We start from the raw sequence: 25,433 nt of genomic DNA, 5'->3' as shown, positions 1-25,433 counted from the left end.
GGCTGGGCGCAGTGGCTCATGCCTGTAATCCCAGCACTTTGGGAGGCTGAGGTGGGTGGATCAAGAGGTCAGGAGTTCGAGACCAGCCTGGCCAACATGGTGAAACCCCATCTCTACCAAAAATACAAAAATTAGCCGGGCGTGGTGGCATGCACCTGTAGTCCCAGCTACTTGGGAGGCTGAGGCAGAAGAATCACTTGAACCCAGGAGGCAGAGATTGCAGTGAGCCGAGATCATGCCATTGCACTCCAGCATGGGCGACAGATGAGACTCTGTCTCAAAAAAAAAAAAAAAAAAAGAAAACCAGGCTGAATGTGGTGGCTCGCGCCTGTAATGTCAGCATTTTGGGAGGCCAAGGCGGGTGGATCACCTGAGGTCTGGAGTTCGAGACCAGCCTGACCAACATGGTGAAACCCCATCTCTACTAAAAATATAAGAAATTAGCCAGGTGTGGTTGCAGGTGCCTGTAATCCCAGCTACTGGGGAGGCTGAGGCAGAAGAGTTGTGTGAACCTTGTGGGCAGAGGCTGCAGTGAGATGAGATTGTGCCATTGTACTCCAGCCTGGGCAACAAGAGCAAAACTCCATCTCAAAAAAGAAAAAGAAAAAGAAAAAAAGAAAAAAAAAACCCAGTACCTTAAGCCAAATAACAGTGTTTGACACGTGTGTAGCAACCAAAAAAGTACTATTCATGATCAGTTTTTGTTTTTTGTTTTTTGTTTTTTGAGACAGTCTGGCTATGTCACCCAGGCTGGAGTGCAGTGTTATGATCTCAGATCACTGCAACCTCTGGCTTTCGGGTTTAAGCGATTCTCCTGCCTCAGCCTCCCTAGTAGCTGGGACTACAGGCACCCGCCACCATGCCCAGCTGATTTTATTGTTTTGAGAGGAGTCTTACTTTGTTGCCTAGGGTGGAGTACAGTGGCATGATCCTGGCTCACTGCAACCTTGGCCTCACAGGTTCAAGAGATTCTCCTGCCTCAACCTCCTGCGTAGCTGGGATTACAGGCACCCACCACCATGCACAGCTAATTTTTTGTGTTTTTAGTAGAGAAGGGGTTTAGCCATGTTGCCCAGGCTGGTCTTGAACTGATGACCTCAAGCAATCCACCAGCCTCAGCCTCCCAAAGTGCTGGGATTACAGGCATGAGCCACCACACCTGGGAATTTTTGTATTTTTAGTAGAGACGGTGTTTCACCGTATTGGCCAGGCTGGTCTCGAACTCCTGACCCTGTGATCTACCCACCTCGGCCTCTCAAAGTGCTGGATTACAGGCATGAGCCACCATGCTTGATCTGTTTATTGTTAAAGTAGCAATAGCACGACGTGCTTTCCTGGGACCTGCTGGCCTGTTTTTCACTGATATAAAGTGAAGAAGGCATTGAAATAGCAAAGGCAGGTGATATAAATTGAATACTTATATGAAATAAAATTTTAAATAAAAATTAGCATTTGATGTTGTACAACTATAGGTGAGACTATTAGTGTGAGGTCATATTTTTACTTATATTGACAAAATAACCATTCACAATATTCTTATTTAGAACAATTTTCCTTTTCTACTGTGCTTTTGCTAGCTTTTGATCAAATATTACAGGAACTCAATAGAAATCAACACAATTAATCTTTATTTTACTAGAACGGTTATTGATGCATATGCTAATTTTTTTTCAGTTTTTTGCTTATTGCAGAGAAGTGGCTGTCCTACCAGAAAACTGCTACTCTCATCTGTATCCACACTGAATAATAGTGAATGGAAGTGAAGCGGATAAAAGGTAAATGTGTCTTCTCTGTATCTTTTTTCATCCATTGGCTGAAGAACAGGAAAATGTGGAAAATAAAAGAAAATATAACCCCTGAGAAATCATGAAGAAGCTCTCTTAACCGGACAAAAAACCTTATAGGGGATTTTTTGTTTGTTTTATTATTGTACCGTCTGCTTCTATGAGTTTAATTTTTTTTTTTTTTACACTTTACATAGAAATAGGATTATGTGGGCTGGGCACAGGGGCTGATGCCTGTAATCCCAACACTTGGAGGGGCTGAGGTGGGTGGATCAATTGAGGTCAGGAGTTTGAGACTAGCCTGGCCAACATGGGGGAAATCCTATCTCTACCAAAAATATAAAAATTTGCTGGGTGTGGTGGCACATGCCTGTAATCCCAGGTCCTGAGGAGGCTGAGGCAGGAGGATCTCTTGAACCTGGGAGCTGGAGGTTGCAGTGAGTGGAGATGGTGCCACTGCACTCCAGCTTGGGTGACAAAAGCAAAACTCCATCTCAAAAAAAAAAACCAGGATTTTGTTTTTTTTCTGTGCTGACTTATTTTACTTAATATAATATCTTTCAGGTTCATGAATGTTGTTGCAAATAACAAGACTTTCTTATTTTTAAGGGCTGAATAGCATTTCATTGTGTATATATACCATATTTTCTTTCTCCATTCACCTATTGGTGAACACTTAGGTTGATTTCATACCTTAGCTATTGTGAGTAATCAACTTCCTTCCTTCTCTTTTATTTTGTTGTTGTTTTGTTTTGTTTGAGATGGAGTCTCATTCTGTCACCCAAGCTGCTGGAGTGCAGTGGTGCAATCTCAGCTCACTGTAAACTCTGCCTACCAGGTTCAAGTGATTCTCATGCCTAAGCCTCCTGAGTAGCTGAGATTACAAGTGTGTGCCACCACACCAGGCTAATTTTTGTATTTTTAGTAGAGGCAGGCTTTCACCATGTTGACCAGGCTGCTTTTCATTTGTTTGTATATTTCTTTCTTCCTTTCCTTCTTTATTTCTAGAAGTATTTTAATTTTAATATATAAATTATGACTGGTAAAAACCTTCATTTCTCTGTCTTTGCTTACTGTTATGGCTGATTAAAAAATAAGTTTTCAAAATTTCCTGGATAAAGGTTATTACTTTATTGTTAACATAACTTGAGACAATATAGAAATGAAAATAAACATTTATTAGTAAAACAGAAATTATCTAGCTACTGGTAGTCATTTAGTCTCTCACCCAACATGAATGCTACATCTTGGTGTCATCTCTCCCAGTTGTATGAAAGAGGCTACTGATCAAATTGGTCAGCATAAAATTTCGTGAAGTTTAACACATTTGTTCTGAAAATTAAGCTGATCTACTACCAGAAAAATAGATTTTTTGATATGTATAATTTGACTCTATTTAAATTCTTCAGAAAAATTAAACTGACAACATTTATTTACAAGTTTTTTGGAAATTAAAAATGCTTAAGAAACATTTATAAAAACTAAAAGTAAAAATAATTTCAGATTCTTAACATCTCTAAAATACTTCAAGTTATCATCCTCTGACAGTAGACAGATAGATGATAGATAGATAGATAGATAGATAGATATTTTTTCTTTTTTTGAGACAGAGTTTCACTCTTGCTCAGGCTGGAGTGCAATGGCACAATCTTGGCTCACTGCAACCTCCACATCCCTGGTTAAAGCGATTCTGCTGCCTCAGCCTCCCCAGTACCTGGTATTACAGGCACCCACAACCAAGCCTGGCTAATTTATGTATTTTTAGTAGAGATAGGGTTTCACTGTATTGGCCAGACTGGTCTCAAATTCCTGACATCAAATGATCTGCCCGACTCGGCCTCCCAAATTGCTGGGATTACAGACATGAGCCACCGGCCCAGCTCAGTGTTCAACTTTTCCGAATCAATTAACTCAGCTTAGATAATTTAAATCAGCCAATTAGGGGATTCCAAGCAGCCCATTAGCACATCCCAGGAGAATCCAATCAGCAAATTAGCTCAGCCCGGCTGATTAGCCCAGGTGATTTCTAACAGCCAACTATCTTATTCTAGGTGATACCAATCAGCCAGTTAGCTCAACTGATGAGCCCATTAGTTTAGCGCAAGTGATTCTGAACCACCATTCACTCAGTCCAGGTGATTTTAATCAGTGAATTAGCTCAGCCCAGGTGATTCCAATCAACCAACTGATCAGTCCAGGTGAATTCAATTAGCCAATTAGCTCAGTCCAGGTGATCCCAATCAGCTAATTATCTAAATAGTGGCTACAGATTCATTCAGGTATGCCCAAAATGGTAAATGTAAATAGCCCATGCACACCAAAAAGAAATGCAGGGCCTTATTTGCTCACCTGGACAGTATATACCACACAGCTTTACAAGGCCTGAAACCTGAAGCTGAATCTTTATGTTTCTATAAACAACACTGTATGGCTATGTTTTATTCTGACATGCTATTGAGCAAAACAGAAGGCAATTAATTCTACATCTGCATCCTTAGTATATGCTCTATAATTTAAAAAGTGGGAGAATATTATATGTATACATTAATATTTACAAAGACGCATTCATATGTTTGTGTTTAGGTATCTACCAAGTATGTATATTCATATACATACCTAATATGTATAAATATACATATATGAAGCTGGAACAATCTTTATATATATTCATACAGAATAAAGACATTGAATGTGGAAGTATTGATAGCTATTGCTACAAACAGTAATACAGAAACCTTTCATACATGTATAAAAATATTTTCCCTATAGAATACTATATCTAGAATAGTACAGAAACTGAGGAATGCTCTGATATACATCCTGCTGCACTTAATACATTCAAAGGAAGCACTGGGCTTTGTTGTGCACTTCTGGAAGATGGATACTTACTAAGGCCTTTGGGGTTATTTACTGCCATGTCAGGATTGACTTTTCTTTTATTGTTGTATGTAGGGTCAGAGATGAACCAGCCCCTGTCCAAAGGTCCTAACCTAAATATAAGAATACTTATTCTTTCTCTTTAGAACTTCCATCAAGACAAGAACTGTATTTATTTCCAAGAGTGTGTGATGTAAAATCACACTCTTGTCTTTTTGTCTTTGAGGCAGAAGTCAGGTATTTATGGTAATGAAAAAGAAGTCTAGGTCTCTTTTTAGAAGATAGATGATGATGATGGAAGCAAATATAATGGTACATGGTACTTGGCCACATTTCAAATGGGTGATAGTGAACATTCACTGAAGTGCCACAGGTGGCTCTTATTTGCCAGGTCAAATCTGCTTTGTGAGGAAGGCTCAGCCCACTGATGTCAAGCATTTCTGGCGGTTCCTAGATAGACAAACAGAAGCTCATGGGGCTGGTTTAATGGGATGAGAATTAAAAACACCCAGGTTCCAGGTTATTAAAGATATTTTTACATTTATTAAAAAATGTAATATGGTGTGTGGCTTGGTTTGAATAAATCTTCACTGAGCTCAGTAGCTTATTGATTTACCTAACCTGTAGGTAAAGAAAATGGAAATAGTCTCAGATCAAGTTTATTTTATAGGCTTCTTTCTGTACATATAGATACAAAATAGGTGGCTCGATAAACATATACACACAAAATGAGTCACATGGGTATGTCTATGAAATGTTTATTTCTGCATATGACCCTTAAAAAAAACCTCAGAAATAAAGTAGGTCAGATGACATCTCCGTATTCTACCCCTGAAGCTGAGATAAATTAAGCAAATTAGCAGAAACCAGGTGATTGCAATCAGCCAGTTTGCACAGCCCAGGTGATCCCAACCAGCCAAGTAGCTCAGCCCAGGTGTATACAATCATCAAATTATCTAAATGGTGACTGTGGCTTTGTCGAGACAGGCCCCAAATGGTGGGCGTGAACACAACATGCACAGAATGAGGAGACATGCAGAGCGCTGAAATACTGTCCTGGACAGATGTGTTACATGACTTTCTTTTCAGCTTATTTCTGTGGCCTGCCCTTGAAGATAGAGCTTTGTTGATACTTACATAAACAAAATTGTATAACTATGTTCCATTCTGACATGTTATTTAGCAAAAGAAAAAAGAAGTAATTCTACATCAGCATCTTTAGTGCATGCTAAAAGATTAAAAATGTCTTTTGGGGAACATGTTTTGTATACATAAATGTTTAGATAGAAATATTTATAGAATTCTCTGTGAGTATTTATCTTCCTATGTATATTTATATCTAGATGTGTCAATCTTTGTATTGATATGAAATGCTATGAATAGTGAGATAAAAAGTAATTTCCAGCTGGGTGCTGTGGCTGACACCTGTAAGCCCAGCACTTTGAGAGGCTGAGGCAGGTGGATCACCTGAGGTCAGGAGTTCAAGACCAGCCTGGCTAACATGGTGAAAGCCTATCTTTACTAAAAAAAATACAAGAAATTAGCCAGGCTTGGTGGCAGGCATCTGTAATCCCAGCTACTAGGGAGGCAGAGGCAGGATAATTGTTGAACCTGGGAGGCCGAGGTTTCAGTGAGCTAAGATCACATCTATACAATCCATCCTAAGCAATAGGGCAAGACTCATTTCAAAACAAAACAAAACAAACTAACAAAATGATGGTACACAAAACCTTTAAAGTACTTTTATAGAATATAAAAAACAATATGGAAATCTGCAAAAATATGTTAATAGATACACCATATAGAATAATTTTAAAATCAACAACAAACTGGAAAATATAGAGGCATAGTTTTTGTATTCAATTGAAGTTGTCATGAGATTAAAATATATTGCTTTAACTGTAAGATGTATGTAATCTACAGTTTTCAAGATGATTGCAAAGATTCTGTTTAAAGAAAGTATCTAAAAGAAAACAAAAAATAATCAAAGCATGCCAGTACAAAATTAAAGAGAGTAAAAAAGGAAATGAGAAAAATATACTACTAGAAACACACAAAACAATAACAATATAACTGGAAATAACAACTTCATTTCTTTAAGGAATCATTTTAAATATAAACATATTAAACTACTTAATAAAATGAAATATAATCTCAGGACTTTGGAAGGCCAAGATAGGCTGATCACTTGATCCCAGCAGTTCAAGACCAGAATCGGCAACATGGCAATAATCTGTCTCGACAAAGAATACAAAAAAAAAAAGTTGGCTGGGTGTGATGTTACATACTTGTAATGCAGCTACTTGAGAGGCTGATATGAGAGGATCATCTGAGTTTGGGAGATTCAGGCAGCAGTGAACCGAGCAAATCAGCCTGGTTGACAGAGTGAGACACTATCTCCAAAATACACAAGGCCGGATGTGGTGGCTCATGCCTGTAATACCAGCACTTTGGGATGCCGAGGCAGGTAGACCACCTGAGGTCAGGAGTTCAAGACCAGCCTGGCCATCATGGTCAAACCCCATTTCTACTTAAAATAGAAAAAATTACCTGGGTGTGGTTGCAGATGCCTGTACTCCCAGCTACTTGGGAGGCTGAGGCAGGAAAATTGCTTGAACCTGAGAGGCAGAGGTTGCAGTGAACTGGGGTCACACCATTGCACTCCAGTCTAAGCAACAAGAGGGAAACTCCATCTGGAAAAAAATACATATACACACACACACATATATATATATATATATATACACACTTGTGTATATATATGTGTGTGTGTATATATATATATAAATCAATAAAATTATATAAAGAAAAAGATATAGAATGCCTGAGTGGTTTTTTATAAAGCATACAGTATGCTGCCCACAAGAGACTAATTTAATCATTGAGTCAAATAGGCTGAAAGTAACAGAATAAAAAAATGTATATTCCATGAATATAGTAACCACAAGTGAGTGAGGTGGTCATAATTATATTGGACAGAATATGCTTTAAGTACTACCATGAGACAATGATTGATATTATATTATGATAAAGTGAGTTGATTTAGCAGGAATTTATAGTATTTATCCATATGTATATGTGTATATAACATAAGGGCTTTAAAATATATAAAGCAAATATTGACAAAAGTGAAGCAAGACATACATAGCGACATAATAATTGCAGACATCAAGACCCCATTTGAAGTAATAAATAGAAAATTCAGATAAAAATAAGAAACAGAAAACTGAGACAACATTATAGACTATATTAGTTATTTTGCATATAGAGGAACACATGGGAGTACATAATTTATAAAGGAAAAGGTTTATTTGGCTCACAATTTGGTAGACTGTATAAGAAGTGTGTGCCAGCATCTGCTTCTGGTGAGGATATCAAGAAGCTTAAAATCATGGTAGAAGGTAAAAAGTAACTGGACATATTATATGGTAAGAGACAGAGCAAGTGTGAGGTGAAGAAGCCAGGTTCTTTTAATGAACCAGCTCTCATTTGAATTAATGGAGTGTAAACTTTTTGATTACCAAGAGGATGTACCAAGCCATTCATGAGAAATATGCCCCCATACAAAAACATGTCCCACCAGGTCTCACAACCAACATTGAGGATTTATTTTGCAGCATGAGGTTTGGAGAACATGGACATCCAAACCATATTACAAACCAACTAGGCTTCACAGACACACACAAAACTCTCCAGTCAAAACCAAGGTAATACACAATATTTCTATTTGCATCTGGTGTATTCCGTTAGGACACATAGCAAGTTTTATTAAATTTTAAAATACTGACTGGGTGCAGTGGCTCTTGCCTATAATCCTAACACTTTGAGAGACCAAGGTAAGATGATCCATTGGTGCCAAAAGTATGAGACCAGCCTGGACAACATAGTGAGATCCTAACACTACAAACAAGCAAACAATTAGCCAGACATGGTAGTGCATGACTGTAGTTCTAGCCACTCAGAAAAGTGAGGTGAAAGCATCACTCGAGCCCAGGAGACTGAGGCTACAGTGAGCCAAAGTTATGCCACAGCACTGCAACCTGGTGACAGTAAGATCTTGTCTCAAAACAACAACAACAAATCACTTTAAAAACACTAAAATTATACACTGTGTGTTTTCCAACAAAAGCTGAATGAAACTAGGAATTAAAAGCAAAAGTCAAACTGGCAAATTCAAAACCATGTGAATATGAAACACACTCTTCAACATATTCTTGCTCAGCGGTCAAAAAATGTTATTTTTCAAAGATGTCAATACAACCTACAGTTAAAGGCTAAAGAATATAAACAATGTGATACAGAAACAAAGATGAACAGATGAAAGAACAGAATGGAGAGTTCAGAAATGAATCCTTCTGTATATGATCAAATGATCTTCCACAAAGTTGCCATGAGCACAAAATAGAAATAATCTCTTCAAAAAAATGATTTTGAAAACTGAATATCAGCACTGATAAAATAAAGTTGGATTATTTCCTAGAATGATACAAAAATATATTTTAAATAAAATGCTGAGACATACAAAAACTAACAAATCTTTTAGAAAAACTACAGGAAAAAGACATGACATTGGCCTTGGCACTATTTTCTTAGATACAAAATTAAATACATGAGCAGCAAATGAAATAACAGAAAAGTTTAACTACAATAGGCTTCAAAATTTCTTCATACCAAAAAACAATTCAAGAGTAATGACATCCCTTAGAAAATAGGTGAAAACATTTGCAAATTAAACGTGAAAGAAGTTAATATTCAAAATATATAAACAACTCTTAAAACTAAAAAATAAGGTTGAATAACTTGATTTAGAAATGGGCAAACAACATTTTCATTAGAAAAGTACACAAATGAGAAAAAGCACTTGAAAGGACACAAAAAATTACTAATTTGTAAAGAAATGAAAAGAAAACCACAATGACAAACAAAATCACCTCATACCCATTAATATGGCCATGATAAATTTTTTTAAAACACCAAATCTGTTGATGATACAATAAAAATGAAATCCATGTTGAATGTTGGTGGAAAACAAAGATGCAGCCATTATTTTAAAAAGTTATAAATGTTCCTCATTTATAAATCTATATCCAAAATTTGTAACGAAGGCCAGGCACAGTGGCTCAAGCCTATAATCCTAGTAATTTAGGAGGCTGAGGGGGCAGATCACCTGAGGTCAGGAGTTTGAGACCAGCCTGGCCCCATCTCTACTAAAAGTACAAATAATTAGCTGGGTGTGGTGGTGGGTATCTATAACCCCAGCTACTCGAAAGGCTGAAGCAGGAGAATCGGTTGAACCCAGGAGGCAGAAGTTGCAGTTAACCGAGATCACACCACTGCACTCAAGCCTAGGCGACAAAGCAATACTCCGTCTGAGGGAGAAAAAAAAAATGCAACACTGGACCTGGGAGGCATATTTGAAAATTCATCTTTATTATACCAGTATTCACAAAAGCCAAAAGGCTGAAGCAACCTAGATGTTCCTTGATTTATAAACGTATCAAAAAATGTAACATATACATACGATGGAATATTATTCCACCTTAAAAAGAACAATCTTGTCACATTTTAAGATGAACATTGAGAATATTATGTCAGTTGAATTAATCCAGTAACAAAATTATGGATACTGTATGATTCCACTTATATGAGATATCTTAAGTAGTCAAAATCATAAAAACAAAAAGCGGAAGTTTTGTCTGCCAAAAGCTGGAGAGAGGGTAAAATGAGATGTTGTTACTTAATGGTTACTGAGTTTTAGTTTTGCAAGATGTAAAGTTTCTAGAAGTCTTTTGCATAACAATGTGAATATACTTAACATGCCTGAAGTGAACAGCATTTTTTTTTTTTTTTGAGACAGGGTCTCACTCTGTCACCCAAGCTGGAGTGTAGAGGCACAGTTTTGACTCCCCCTCAATCTCCCATGTAGCTGGGACCACAGCTGCACACCACCATGCCTGGCTATTATTAAGTTTTTTTTATAGAGAGGGGTCTCCATGTATTCCCCAGGCTGGTCTCAAACTTTTCAGCTCCAGATATCCTCCTGTCTTGACCTCCCAAAATTCTGGGATGAGAGCCACAACCACAGCTGGCTGTGAAATATACACTTCAATAAATTTAAGATGGTAAATTTTATGTTATGTGTTTTTAAAACAACGTTTTCAAGGAAAAACTGACAAAAATACAGAATTGTAAATCTTTTTAAAAATTAACTTCAAATCACAAAAGTGTTTCTCTCACAAAAAAAATATATATTCATCATTAAACACATCGTGATAATAAGACTATCTCCACGACTACTCATTTAGACAAGATAAAACTACCATCGAAAATCAGCTAACAAAGAATACGAGATAAGCCATAAGTAAAATTGGCATCGTATTTATAGATAAACATGCATGTCAGGCCTCTGAGCCCAAGCTAAGCGATCATATCCCCTGTGGCTTTCACGTATACATCCAGATGGCCTGAAGAAACTGAAGAATCACAAAAGAAGTGAAAATGGCCTGTTCCTGCCTTAACTGATGACATTACCTCATGAAATTCCTTCTCCTGGCTCAGAAGCTCCCCCACTGAGCATCTTGTGACCCCCGCCCCTGCCCACCAGAGAACAACCCCCTTTGATGGTAATTTTCCATTACCTACCCAAATCTTATAAAATGGCCCCACCCCTATTTCCCTTCACTCTCTTTTTGGACTCAGCCTGCCTGCACCCAGGTAATTAAAAAGCTTTATTGTTCACACGAAGCCTGTTTGGTGGGCTCTTCACATGGACACGCATGACATTTGGTGCCAAAGACCCAGGACAGGGGTACTCCTTCGGGAGGCCTGTCCCCCCCTCACTCCGTGAGGAAATCTACCTATGACCTCGGGTCCTCAGACCAACCAGTCCAAGGAACATCTCACCAATTTCAAATCAGGTAAGCGGTCTTTTCACTCTCTCCTCCAGCCTCTCTTGCTACCCTTCAATCTCCCTGTCCTTCCAACTCCAGTTCTTTTTCCTCTCTAGTAGAGACAAAGGAGACACATTTTATCCGTGGACCCAAAACTCCGGCACCAGTCTTAGACTCAGGAAGACAGTTTTCCCTTGGTGTTTAATCACTGTGGGGACGCCTGCCTGATTATTCACCCACATTTCATTGGCATCTGATCACCGTGGGGACATCTGCCTTGGTCATTCACCCACATTCCCTTGGTGGCAAGTTAATTGCGGGGACGCCTGCTTTGGATGCTCACCCACATTGCAGCCCAGGGCTGCTTACCACCCTCTTCTCCATGTCTCTACCTTTCTCTTTAAACTTACCTCCTTCACTATGGGCAACATTCTGCCCTCCATTCCTGCATCTTCTCCCTTAGCCTGTGTTCTTAAAAACTTAAAACCTCTTCAACTCTCACCTGACCTAAAACCTAAGCATCTTATTTTCTTCTGCAACACCGCTTGGCCCCAATACAAACTCTATAATGGTTCTAAATAGCCAGAAAATGGCACTTTTGATTCCTCCATTTCACAAGACCTGGATGATTTTTGTCAAAAAAGACAAATGGTGTGAGATGCCTGATGTCCAGGCATTCTTTTACACATTGGTCCCTCCCTAATCTCCATTCCCAATGCGACTCATCCCAAATCCTCCTTCTTTCCCTCCCACCTGTCCCTTCAGTCCCAACCCCAAGCATCACTGAGTCTTTTCAATCTTCCTTTTCTACAGACCCATCTGTCCTCTCCTCCCCAGGCTGTTCCTCGCCAGGCCAAGCCAGGTCCCAGTTCTTCATCAACCTCCGTTCCCCCACCCTATAATCCTTTTATCACCTCCCCTCCTCACACCCGGTCTGGCTTACAGTTTCGTTCCATGACTAGCCCTCCCCCACCTGCCCAACAATTTCCTCTTAAAAAGGTGGCTGGAGCTGAAGCCATAGCCAAGGTTAATATTCCTTTTTCTTTATCTGACCTTTCCCAAATCAGTTAGCATTTAGGCTCTTTTTCATTAAATATAGAAACTCAACCCAGTTCATGGCCCATTTGGCAACAACCTTAGATGGTTTACCACCCTAGACCCAGAAAGGGCAGAAGGCCGTCTTATTCTCAATATGTATTTTATTACCCAACCCACTCCCAACATTAGAAAAGCTCCAAAAATTAGATTCTTGCCCTCAAACCCCACAATAGGACTTAATTAACCTTGCCTTCAAGGTGTACAAAAATAGAGAAGAGTTAAAATTACTTGCCTCTGCTGTGAGACAAAACCCAGCCACACCTCCAGCACACAAGAACTTCAAAATGCCTAAGCCACAGTGGTCAGGCATTCCTACAGGACCGCCTCCCTCAGGATCTTGCTTCAAGTGCCAGAAATCTGGCCACTGGGCCAAGGAATGCCTGCAGCCCGGGATTCCTCCTAAGCCATGTCCCATCTGTGCGGGACCCCACTGGGAATCAGACTGTCCAGCTCGCCTGGCAGCCACTCCTAGAGCCCCTGGAACTCTAGCCCAAGGCTCTCTGACTGACTCCTTCCCAGATATTCTTGGCTTAGCGGCTGAAGACTGACACTGCCTAATCACCTCAGAAGCCTCCTGGACCATCACAGATGCTTTAGGTAACTCTTACAGTGGAAAGTGAGTCCATACCCTTCTTAATCAATACGGAGGCCACCCACCCCACATTACCTTCTTTTCAAGGGCGTGTTTCTCTTGCCTCCATAACTGTTGTGGATATTGACAGCCAGGCTTCTAAACCCCTTAAAACTCCCCAACTCTGATGTCAGCTTGGACAACATTCTTTTACACACTCCTTTTTAATTATCCCCACCTGCCCAGCTCTCTTATTAGGTCAAGACATTTTAACTAAATTATCTGCTTCCCTGACTATTCCTAGGCTACAGCCACACCTCATTGCCATCCTTTTCCCCAGTTCAAAGCCTCCTTCACATCCTCCCCTTGTATCTCCCCACTTTAATCCACAAGTATAGGACACCTCTACTCCCTCCTTGGTGACAATTCATGCACCCCTTACCATCCCATTAAAACCTAATCACCCTTACCCCAAAGGATTAAAGCCCGTTATCACTTGCCTGTTACAGCATGGCCTTTTAAAGCCTATAAACTCTCCTTACAATTCCCCCATTTTACCTGTCCAAAACCCAGACAAGACTTACAGGTTATTTCAGGATCTGTACCTTATCAACCAATTGTCTTGCCTATCCACCCATTGGTGTCAAAACCATATACTTTCCTATCCTCAATACCTCCCTCCACAACCCCTCCATAACCCATTATTCTGTTCTGAATCTCAAACATGCTTTCTTTACTATTTCTTTGCACCCTTCATCCCAGCCTCTCTTCTCTTTCACTTGGACTGATGCTGACACCCATTAGGCTCAGCAAATTACCTGGGCTGTACTGCTGCAAGGCTTCACAGACAGCTCCCATTACCTCAGTCAAGCCCAAATTTCTTTCTCATCCATTACCTATCTCGGCATAATTCTTCATGAAAACACATGTGCTCTCCCTACCGATTGTGTCCAGCTAATCTCCCAAACCCCAACCCCTTCTACAAAACAACAACTCCTTTCCTTCCTAGTCCTGGTTAGGTACTTCTGCCTTTGGATATCTAGTTTTACCATCCTGACTAAACCATTGTATAAACTCAAAAAGCAAACCTAGCTGACCCCACAGATCCTAAATCCTTTCACCACTCCTCTTTCCATTCCTTAAAAGCAGCCCTAGAAGCTACTCCCACACTAGCTCTCCTTAACTCATCGCAACCCTTTTCATTACATGCAGCCAAAGTACAGGGCTGTGTGGTCAAAATTCTTACACAAGAGCTGGGACTGCATTGTGTAGCCTTTCTGTCCAAACAACTTGACCTTACTGTTTTAGGCTGGCCCCCACATTATTCCTGATACCACAACTGGCCCACATGACTGTATCGCTCTGATCCACCTGACATTCACTCCATTTCCTCATATTTCCTTCTTTCCTGTTCCTCACCCTGATCACACTTGGTTTATTGATGGCAGTTCCACCAGGCCTAATTGCCACTCACCAGCAAAGGCAGGCTATGCTATAGTATCTTCCATATCTATCATTGAGGCTACCGCTCTGCCCCTCTGTGCTACCTCTCAGCAAGCCAAACTCGTTGCCTTAACTCAGGCCCTCAATCTTGCAAAGGGACTATGCATCAATATTTATACTGACTCTAAACATGCTTTCCATATCCTGCACCCCCATGCTGTTATATAGGCTGAAAAATGTTTCCTCACTATACAAGTGTCCTCCATTATTAATGCCTCTTTAATAAAAACTCTTGTCAAGGCGGCTTTACTTCCAAAGGAAGATGGAGTCATTCACTGCAAAGGCCACCAAAAGGCATCAGATCCCATGCTTAAGACAATGCTTATGCTGATAAGGTAGCTAAAAAACCAGCCATCAAAAGGCATCAGATCCCATCGCTTAGGACAATGCTTATGCTGATAAGGTAGCTAAAAAGCAGCTAGCATTCCAACTTCTATCCCTCATGGCAGTTTTTCTCCTTCTTATCTGGTCACTCCCACCTACTCCCCCACTGAAACTTTCACCTATCAATCTCTTCCCATACAAGGCAAATGATTCTTGGACCAAGGAAAATATCTCATTCCAGCCTCACAGACCCATTCCATTCTGTAGTCATTTCATAACTTCTTCCATGTAGGTTACAAGCCTCTAGAGGCAGGCCACTAGACTGCCTCTTAGAACCTCTCATTTCCTTTCCATCATGGAAATCTATCCCCAAGGAAATCACTTCTTAGTGTTCCATCTACTATTCTACTACTCCTCAGGGATTATTCAAGCCCCCTCCCTTCCCTACACATCAAGCTCGGGGATTTACCCCTGCCCAGGACTGGCAAAGTGACTTTACTCACATGCCCCAAGTCAGGAAATGAAAACACTCCTTGGTCTGGGTAGACACTTTCACTGGATGGGTAGAGGCCTTCCCGACAGGGTCTGAGAAGGCCACCATTGTTATTTCTTCCCTTCTGTCAGACATAATTCCTCAGTTTGGCCTTCCCACCTCTATACAGTCTGATAATGGACTAGCCTTTACTAGTCAAATCACCCAAGCAGTTTCTCAGGCTCTTGGTATTCATTGAAACCTCATACCCCTTACTGTCCTCAATCTTCAGGAAAGGTAGAATGGATTAATGGTCTTTTCAGAACACACCTCAGCAAGCTCAGCCTCCAACTTAACAAAAAGGACTCTGTCAAGAATAGAGCCCCAAAACTCACCAACCAAACAAGTAATTACACTGAACCCCCTTGGACACTCTCTAATTGGATGTCCTGGGTCCTCCCAATTCTTAGTCCTTTAATACCTGTTTTGCTCCTTCTCTTATTCAGACCTTGTGTCTTTGGTTTAGTTTCTCAATTCATACAAAACTGCATCCAGGCCATCACCAATCATTCTATATGACAAATGCTCTTTTTAATAGCCCCATGATATTGCCCTTACTACAAAATCTTCTTTCAGCTTAATATCTCCCACTCTAGGTTCCCACGCCACCCCTAATCCTGCTTGAAGCGGCCCTGAGAAACATCCCCCATTATCTCTCCATACCACCCCACCAAAATTTTCACTGCCCCAACACTTCAACACTATTTTATGTTATTTTTCTTATTAATATAAGAAGACAAGAATCTCAGGCCTCTGAGCTGAAGCTAAGCGATCATATACCCTGTGACCTGCACATATACATCCAGATGGCCTGAAGTAACTGAAGAATCACAAAAGAAGTGAAAATGGCCTGTTTCTGCCTTAACTAATGAGATTACCTTGTGAAATTCCTTCTCCTGGCTCAGAAGCTCCCCCACTGAGCACCTTGTGACCCCCACCCCTGCCCACCAGAGAACAACCCCCTTTGACTGTAATTTTCCATTACCTACCCAAATCCTACAAAATGGCCCCACCCCTATCTCCCTTTGCTGACTCTCTTTTCGGACTCAGCCAGCCTGCACCCAGGTGATTAAAAAGCTTTATTGCTCACACAAAGCCTGTATGGTGGTCTCTTCACATGGACATGTGTGACAACGCATACACATGTAATCTGATTGTGATACACATGCATTATTTATTTTTCAGCTGAAACTCAAGTTGACTTAAAGAGTACAAGCAAAATTGAAAATTGTCTAAATTTATAATACGTAAGTAAACCCAATAAACACAATAAACTGATGTTAAGAAACCTACACTGAGGCCGGGCTCAGTGGCTTAAGACTGTGCTCCCAGCACTTTAGGAGGCCAAGGCAGGCAGATCACCGAGGACAGGAGTTCAAGACCAGCCTGGCCAATATGGTGAAATGCGGTCTCTAATAATAAGGGAGGAGACCACCCCTCATATTATCTTATGCCCAATTTCTGCTTCCAAAGAAAGAAGAAGTAAAAACTAAAAGGCAGAAATGAAATCCACAAGCAGACAGCCTGGCACCAAAACCTGGGCCTGGTAGTTAAAGATCGACCCCTGACCTAATCGGTTATTTGTATAAGAAAAGCACTGTGAAGATCCCTGTCTTGTTCTGTTCTGTTCTAATTACCAGTGCATGCAGCCCCCAGTCATGTACCCCCTGCTTGCTCAATTGATCACAGCCCTCTCACATGGACCCCATTAGAGTTGTAAGCCCTTAAAAGGGACAGGAATTCCTCACTTGGGGAGCTCAGTTGTTGGAGACGTGAGTCTTGCCAAAGCTCCTGGCCGAATAAAGCCCTTTCTTCTCCAACTTGGTGTCTGAAGGGTTTTGTCTGCAGCTTGTCCTGCTACAATAATAATACAAAAATTAGCTGGGCTTGCATGCATCTGTATTCTCAGCTACTTGGGAGGCTGAGGCAGAAGAATGGGTTGAACTCGGAAGGCAGAGGTTGCAGTGATTTGAGATTGTGCCAGTAAACTTTAGCCTGGGTGACAGAGCGAGACTTTATCTCAAAACAAACAAAAAAAGTAACCTACCCTGAAGAAACTCACTAACATAGCGTTGTGGGAAGTCGGGGACCCCAAATGGAGGGACCAGCTGGAGTCGCAGCAGAGGAACATAAACTGTGAAGATTTCATTTTAATATGGACATTTATCACTTCCCAAATAATACCTCCATAATTTCTTATGCCTATCTTTATTTTAATCTCTTAATCCTGTTATCCTCATAAGCTGAGGATGTACATCACCTCAGGACCAGTATGATAATTGTGTTAACTGTACAAATTGATTGTAAAACATGTGTGTTTGAAAAATATGCAATCAGTGCACCTTGAAAAAGAACAGAATAACAGCGATTTTTAGGGAACAAGGAAAGACAACCATAAGGTCTGACTGCCTGTGGGGTTGGGCAAAAAGAGCCATATTTTTCTTCTTGCAGAGAGCCTATAAACGGATGTGCAAGTAGGGAAGATATCACTAAATTCTTTTACTAGCAAGGAATACTGATATTAATACTCTGGGAAAGGAATTCATTCCTGGGGGGAGGTCTATAAATGACCTCTTTGGGAATGTCTGTCCTATGCAGTTGAGATGAGGACTGAGATATGCTCTGATCTCCCACAGTACCCTCAGGATTACTAGGATTGGGAAACTACACCCTGGTAAATTTTTGGTCAGACCGGTTCTCTGCTCTCAAATCCTGTTTTCTGTTAAGATGTTTATCAAGAAAATACGTGCACCACAGAACATAGACCCTTATCAGGAGTTCTGATTTTGCCCTTGTCCTGTTCCCTTAGAAACATGTGATCTTTGTTCTGCTTTTTGCCCCTTGAAGCATGTGACCTACTCCCTGTTCATACACCCCCTCTCCTTTTAAAATCCTTAATAAAAACTTGCTGGTTTTAAGGCTCAGGTGGGCATCACGGTCCTACTGATATATGATGTCACCCCGGTGGCCCAGCTGTAAAATTCCTCTCTTTGTACTCTTTCTCTTTATTTCTCAGCCGGCCGACACTTATGGAAAATAGAAAGAACATATGTTGAAGTATTGGGGGTGGGTTTCCCCAATAACTGGTGTGCCAATGTTGTTTTCTTTTTCCTAAGTGCATGTGGGTACCCGATTCCCTTTGGTAGGTGTGGAGAAATGTTCATTGGTCCAGTCCACAGAAATGCTTGTTTGACTCCCTGACGATTGGTGAGTTGTCTGTGTATTGTCTGCGGTAACTATGGGTTACATGGAGTCTAAACATTTTGCTTATCTCTGCTATATTAAACTCCTGTTAAAACTTGGTGGAGTTCTGGTGCCCAAGGAAAATATGGTCACCCTATTCAGGGCAGTGGAAGAATACTGTCCTTGGTTTCCTGAAAAGGGAACGTTAGATGTGGAACTATGGGATCATGTTGGTGCAAAATTCTGGGAACTGGTCCTGACAGGAAATTATGTTGCCATCACTGTTTGGGGTGATTGGGACTTGGTACATGGTGTCCTAATGACATACCAATCCCGTGACCCCCTGCAGTTACCACAGTTTTCTAAATCTGGCAACCCTCTACCTCTTCCTCAGCTTTCCTCTCCCACTCGGCCTTCATTATCTGCTCAGCCTCTCCCTTTGCCTACTCCTCCCTGACCTGACAATGTTGAGAATTCAATACCTAACTCCAGTGACTTTGGCTTAACATCTCCCCTGATGGTCTTATTTCTTTTCATGAAGAGCTGGTACTTGTAGCTCCTGTGGCCTTGGACAGCCAGGACCATATCTATGCTAACTCTTCCCTCTTCAAACGTTTGCAGGCTTTGCTTCTGGAGACCCCTAATGGCTCTGGGACCAAACTATAATTTACCTGTAATTCTGTAGGCCCTCCCCCGTCCACCACAGCTCCTCACCCTTCTGTCATTTTGGTCCCTAAACCAGTCACCTTGCCATCCACTCAGCCTGCTTCTCTATACCCTTCTTCATGCAAGGACACTCCTGCCACTCTAGTTGCACAGGACTGGGACAATAATCACCAGTATGCTTCTGCCTCTTCTGCTCCCCCAATGCCCCTTTCTCACACTCTCATACCAGTCTGACCTCCTCAACCTCAGTTTCCCTTATCTGCACATACTTTTCCTGTCACTTCTATGCCAACTCCGTCTCATGTGCCTGTTCTTGAAACTTTCATGCAACACTTATTACACCAGAACAAAGAAACAAGTGGATTAGAGATGTAGGCTTATCCGGTCATGCTGGAACCTCCTGATGCTCAAGGGGTACAAGTGCTTCGGTATGCACTGCTCAATCTTACCTTTTTATAAGAATTCAAGGATCCCTGTATTCAGTATGGTCCTACTTCTCCATATGTTAAAATGGTATTACAGACTCTTTGTACTGAGATCATTTTTGCTTCCTTTAGACTGGGACTTTTTGGCAAAAGCTGTTCTAACTGCATCTCAGCATTTACAATTCTGTACCTGGTGGTCAGAGGCCCGTCTGCAGGCTCAACTAAATTGGGCTGATGGCATTCTAATTACTCAGGCTCAGCTCACAGGCTCTGGTAATTACTCTGACACTAGCGTTCAATTAGGCTTTGATGCTCTCACCATGGAACAAGTAACAAAGTTGTGTATGAGAGTTTGGGATAAATTACACACATCAGGCCAAGCTCCTGTTTCATTTGCTAGTGTTAAACAGGGTCAGAATTATACCCTCATTTTTTTGGCTAAATTACAAGATGCTGTTGAAAAATCTGTCTCTCATGAGCATGCTCAAGGTATTCTCCTTCATATGTTAGCTTTTGAGAATGTGAACCATGAATGTAAAACTGCCATGTGTTCCATCCAATGATAAAATTTTCCTGATCATGAGGTGTTGCCTGCATATATTAAAGCTTGGGAAGGCATTGGATCAGAGACCCACAAAGCTATTCTGTGGGCACAGGCCATGAAGGATGGCAATCAAACTGGCTCGACTTATTCTTTTCTTGGAGCCTGTTAAAAACTTAAAAGCAGCCAAGCCGGCTCAACAAACACAGTCAAATTCTCCTACTATTGTTTGCCCATGTTGTCATAAAGATAAACATTGGGCAAGTACTTGCCCCTCTAAGTCTGATATAGATGCAAATCCCTTGCCACAGAATCAGGGAAATGGGAAGTGGGGCCAGTCCCAGACCCCAATATCAAATGGGACACCTCAGACTCAGACCAATGTTGCATTTCCACTTCAAGTGATCCCAACGTAGCCCCCAGCACAAACAAATTTACCTACAGCCAACCCAGATGGGTCCCATCCTCTTCTTCTGTCTCAGTACAGTGCTTGTCTACCTCCACAGTAGGGGTCAGGGCAGTCGATCTCTGTATTACCATTCCTCTAAATTTACTACCTAATTATTTGCCTTTAATTGTCCCCACAGGGGTCACTGGCCCTTTATCTCAAGTTTCGGTGGGCCTGGTTTTATGTAGGGTATCCACCTCTGCTAAAGGTATCATAGTTCATACTGGTCTCATTAATTCTGATTCCTCTGATGAGATTAAACTTATGGTGTCTGCCAAGGTTCCTGTTTCCATTCCGGCCAGTGAGTCAATTGCTCAATTACTTTCACTACCTAATATTGTTTAAACAAAGGAGATAAGACACGGGGCCCTGGGATGGGCTCTGGTGGTGAAAAAGCCACTTATTCGATTAACATAATTTCTAAACAATGGCCCACCTGCACCATACGCCTTCAAGGAAAAAAGTTTGAGGGCCTAGTAGATACTGGGGCTGACGTTTCTATTATTTCTTCTAATTTATGGCCTTCCTCTTGACTTAAACATCCCACTAACGTGGGACTAGTAGGTGTTGGAAAAGCTGATGAAGTTCACCAGAGCACATTTATCTTGCCTTGCACTGGCCCTGATGGTCAAAAGGGTGCAATTCAGCCTTATATCATGCCAATCCCCATTAATCTTTGGGGTAGAGATTTGTTGGCACAAGGGGGAGCTGAAATTAATATTCAGCATAACTCTTATAGTGTTCCCAGTCAACATATAATGGAAAACATGGGGTTTGTTCCCAGACTCGGTCTCAGTCCAAAACATGAAGGAATTGCTAAACCTCTTCAAGTTACTGTAAAAGAAGACAGGGCTGGTTTAGGTTCTCCTTTTTAATGGCGGCCACTGCCATGCCTCCTAATCCTATTCCTTTACAATGAAAATCTAAAACACCTGTTTGGATTGATCAGTGGCCACTCTCTAAAAAAAACTGGAGGCTTCAACTCAATTGGTTTCTGAACAGTTACAACTTGGAAATGTGGAATCTTCTCTTTCCCCCTGGAGTTCTCCTGTGTTTCTAGTAAAAAAGAAATCAGGCAAGTGGTGGATGGTAACTGATTTAAGGTCCATTAATGCTGTAATTAAACCTATGGGAGCCATCCAACCTGGCATACCTGCCCCTGCTTTAATACCTAAGAATTTCCTCTCATAGTTATTGATCTTTAAGTATTTTTATTGCTTTACATAAATTGGATTGTGAAAAATTTGCCTTTACTGTACCATCTATCAATAATCAGGAGCCTGCAGCTCATTATCAATGGAGAGTACTTCCTCAGGGAATGCTGAATAGCCCTACCATCTGCCAGCTTTATGTTGGACAGGTGCTTTCACCAGTTCGAGCTCAATTTCCCCAGGCCTATATTCTTCATTATATTGATGATATATTAATTGCTGCCCCCACTGATAAAGAATTAATTGACTGTTATCAATTTTTGAGCCACCGTGTCACTGAGGCTGGATTACACATCACTCAAGATAAAATTCAGAAGACCATTCCTGCTCAATATTTAGGAATGGTGGTCAATAAAGAATATATTCAACCTCAAAAAGTTCAGATTAAGAGAGATTATTTGAAAACCTTAAATGATTTCCCAAAACTTTTGGGTAACATTAATTATTTAAGATCTACCTTAGGCATTCCAAAATATGCACTAACTTGTTTTCTACACTGTGTGGAGATTCCAATCTCCACAGTCTCAGGACTTTGACCCCTGAGGCTTCACTGGAACTGTAATTCATGGAAGAAAGAATCCAAACTGCCCTGTTGTCTAGGGTACAGCCATCTCAGCCTTTTCAGCTTCTGGTTTTTGCTTCATTGCACTCCCCTACTGGGCTAATTGTTCAACATAATGATTTAGTGGAGTGGTGTTTTCTTCCTCATTCTGTGTCAAAAACTTTGTTTATCTGCATCAAATAGCCAACCTAATTGGACAAGCTCAGTGTAGATCACTTAAAATTTCTGGATTTGATCCAAATTTATTGTGGTTCCTTTAAATCGGCTTACATTTCAGGCCGCTTTTCAACATTCCATACTGTGGCATTCACTTGACTGATTTTATCTGTGTTATTGTCAATCATTATCAAAAAAATTGTTTGATTTTATAAAAATGACTTATTGGGTGGTCCCTCAATTGACCAAAGATTAGCCCATTCCTGAGGCCATTACAATGTTCACTGATGGCTCCAGTAACGGAAATGCTGGTTATGTGTGTCCTGCAGACAAGCTTATTTCTATGCCTTACACATCTGCTCAAAAGGCAGAGTTAATTGCTGTAATTATTGCCTTACAGGATTTCCCCAAACTGTTAAATATTGTCTCTGATTCTGTTTATGTTGTACATGCCACTAAAAATATAGAAATCGCCACTATCAAACATATTGATAATTCTGAATTGGCTTTTTTATTTTCAACTTTACAACAGGTGGTTCGCCAAGGTAGACATCGTTTCTATACTACACATATCAGATCTCATACCACTTTACTGGGACCCATGCCAGCTGGTAATCAAAAGGTTGACTGGTCTCTTTTGCAAACCAAGAAGCTCAGAGTTCCACAATCTCACTCATGTCAATGCTACTGGATTAAAAGATAAATTTGCTCTCACCTGGAAAGAGGCTAAGCTTATTATCCACTGCTGCCCTCAGTGCCAAGTTTTTGTACTTCCAAATCAGGAATCTGGCATTAATCCCAGAGGCCTAACTCCTAATGACTTATGGCAAATGCATGTGACTCATGTTAGCTCCTTTGGCAGACTTTCATATATGCATGTTTCTGTAGGCACCTTTTCAGGCTTTATCTGGGCTACTTGCCAAACAGGGGAAGGCATGGCCCATGTTAAAAGACATAAGTATTCTTGCTTTGTAGTTATGGGGCTTCCATATCAGATAAAAACAGACAACACCCCTGGATATGTAAGTCTTTTGATTTATTTATGCAACAATGGGGAATTTCCCATATTACCGGAATCCCTTACAATCCTCAGGGACAGACTGTGGTGGAACAGGCCAAATGCACTTTAAAAACTCAATTGTCCAAACAGTCTGAGCAACAAAAGCATAATTTAACCACTCCCCACTCCCAATTACATTTAGCATTATTTACTTTAAACTTTCTAAATGTTCCTAAAGACAACTCTGACTGCAGCTGAATGCCATTATACAGGCAAAAAATTCTCCCTAAATGAAGGCAAGCCAGTGTTATGGAAAAACTCCCAAACCAATACCTGGGAACCTGGAACAATTATAACATGGGGAAGAGGGTATGCTTGTGTTTCACCAGGAGATCAATCCCCTATCTGGGTGCCCACTGAGAGACTCAAACTTCGTGTGAATAGTGACAAAGAAAGCCACAGGGAAAAGACATCCAAGTCAGAGACCGCCCTCATAGCTGGTGAGATCTCTGCTGACTTCTCAAAAACTGGCATGCCAAATCAAAATGGGTCTGGTTCAATCCTCCCTAATGGCAACGGAGACCCCTCTAATTAATCGCACTTCTCCTAAACCTAAAAATCTCACCATTTCTGTTAGCCTGAAAATAACATCCCTCTATTCTTCTCTTCCTCCTTCAGCACTGGATCTTGCTTACAATAGGTTTTATTTAATAATTCTCCTTAAACTTTCTGTCTCATCAGTTTCCCCTCAAAATGATTTACCTGCTACACAAAATTATTCTTATTGGGCTTATGTGCCTTTTCTTCCACTTATTCGACCTCTCACCTGGATGAATGCTCCTGCAGAAATCTATACTAATGATAGATAGTGTGTGGATACATGGAGCTACAGATGACCATTGCCCCGCTCAACCAGGAGAAGAAAGCACTGAATTTAATGTTACCATGGGTTATAAATACACTCCTCTGTGCCTCAGACATGCACATGTAGATGGTTGTATCCATCTACAAGCTCAAATCTGGGCTGCTTATCTTCCAGAGAGATTAGCTACAAGAGAACAGGGACATTTGATCTCCGGCCTCTCTCTTTCTCCTTTAAGACAAATGAAAGGGGGAGTAATAGGAGATACCCCAAACTTTCAACATAAACCTGTAGGAAAACCATGTCCTAAAAATTTTGAGGGCCCATCTAAAATTTTAGTTTGGGAAGATTGTGTTAACTCACATGCAGTAGTATTAAAAAATGATACATATGGTTTAGTAATAGGCTGGGCACCACAGGGCTATTTAAAAAACAATTGCTCCTCTGGTGGAAGGGAATGCCTGGAGGCTACTTATTTTATTTCTTATTGGGAGGACGAGGATCATCGTTCTACTTTACATAGGAAGTTCAGCTCATTCTTTCCCTTAAAATGGGAAGATAAGGGCATTACCCCTCCAAGGCCTCATATGATATTCCCCATTCTGAGCCTGGAACACCCAGAACTTTGGAAATTGGCTATTGCCATGTCTGGACTGTGAGTATGTGAGTACGGGAAGCGGAAACTTTTCTGTCTGTTATCCCCACTACTGCCCCTTGCATCCATGACTCTGAACCCCATGATAAATCCCCTTTGAACCCTTTTCCTCTTTTTGATGCTGATCCTCCTTTATGGGACTCCA

General features: G+C 40.8%; 1 protein-coding gene and 1 pseudogene across 3 annotated transcripts in view; both read left to right on the top strand.

The window, feature by feature from the left end:
• Positions 1 to 2,968, top strand: part of LOC100608043 (zinc finger protein 737) — a 30,712-nt gene extending 27,744 nt beyond the window's left edge. For 2 of the 3 annotated variants that reach the window (XR_008540860.2, XM_009435122.4), the window contains one exon: positions 1,675 to 2,968. Coding sequence is in view for 1 of the 3 variants with exons in the window: in XM_009435122.4 (XP_009433397.1) it covers positions 1,675 to 1,743 (69 nt within the window). In the remaining 2 variants the exon portion in view is untranslated. The remainder of the gene's footprint in view (positions 1 to 1,674) is intronic. The other variant, XR_008540859.2, reaches the window with a different exon arrangement.
• Positions 2,969 to 11,520: 8,552 nt separating this feature from the next.
• The window catches only part of LOC134809016 (transcription factor NF-E4-like), a 37,623-nt pseudogene continuing 23,710 nt past the window's right edge, over positions 11,521 to 25,433 (top strand).

Source organism: Pan troglodytes, chromosome 20 (genome assembly GCF_028858775.2).
Source record: "Pan troglodytes isolate AG18354 chromosome 20, NHGRI_mPanTro3-v2.0_pri, whole genome shotgun sequence".
NCBI lineage: Eukaryota > Metazoa > Chordata > Mammalia > Primates > Hominidae > Pan > Pan troglodytes.
Note: the sequence above shows the minus strand (reverse complement) of the source record. Positions and strands in the feature narration are given on the sequence as shown.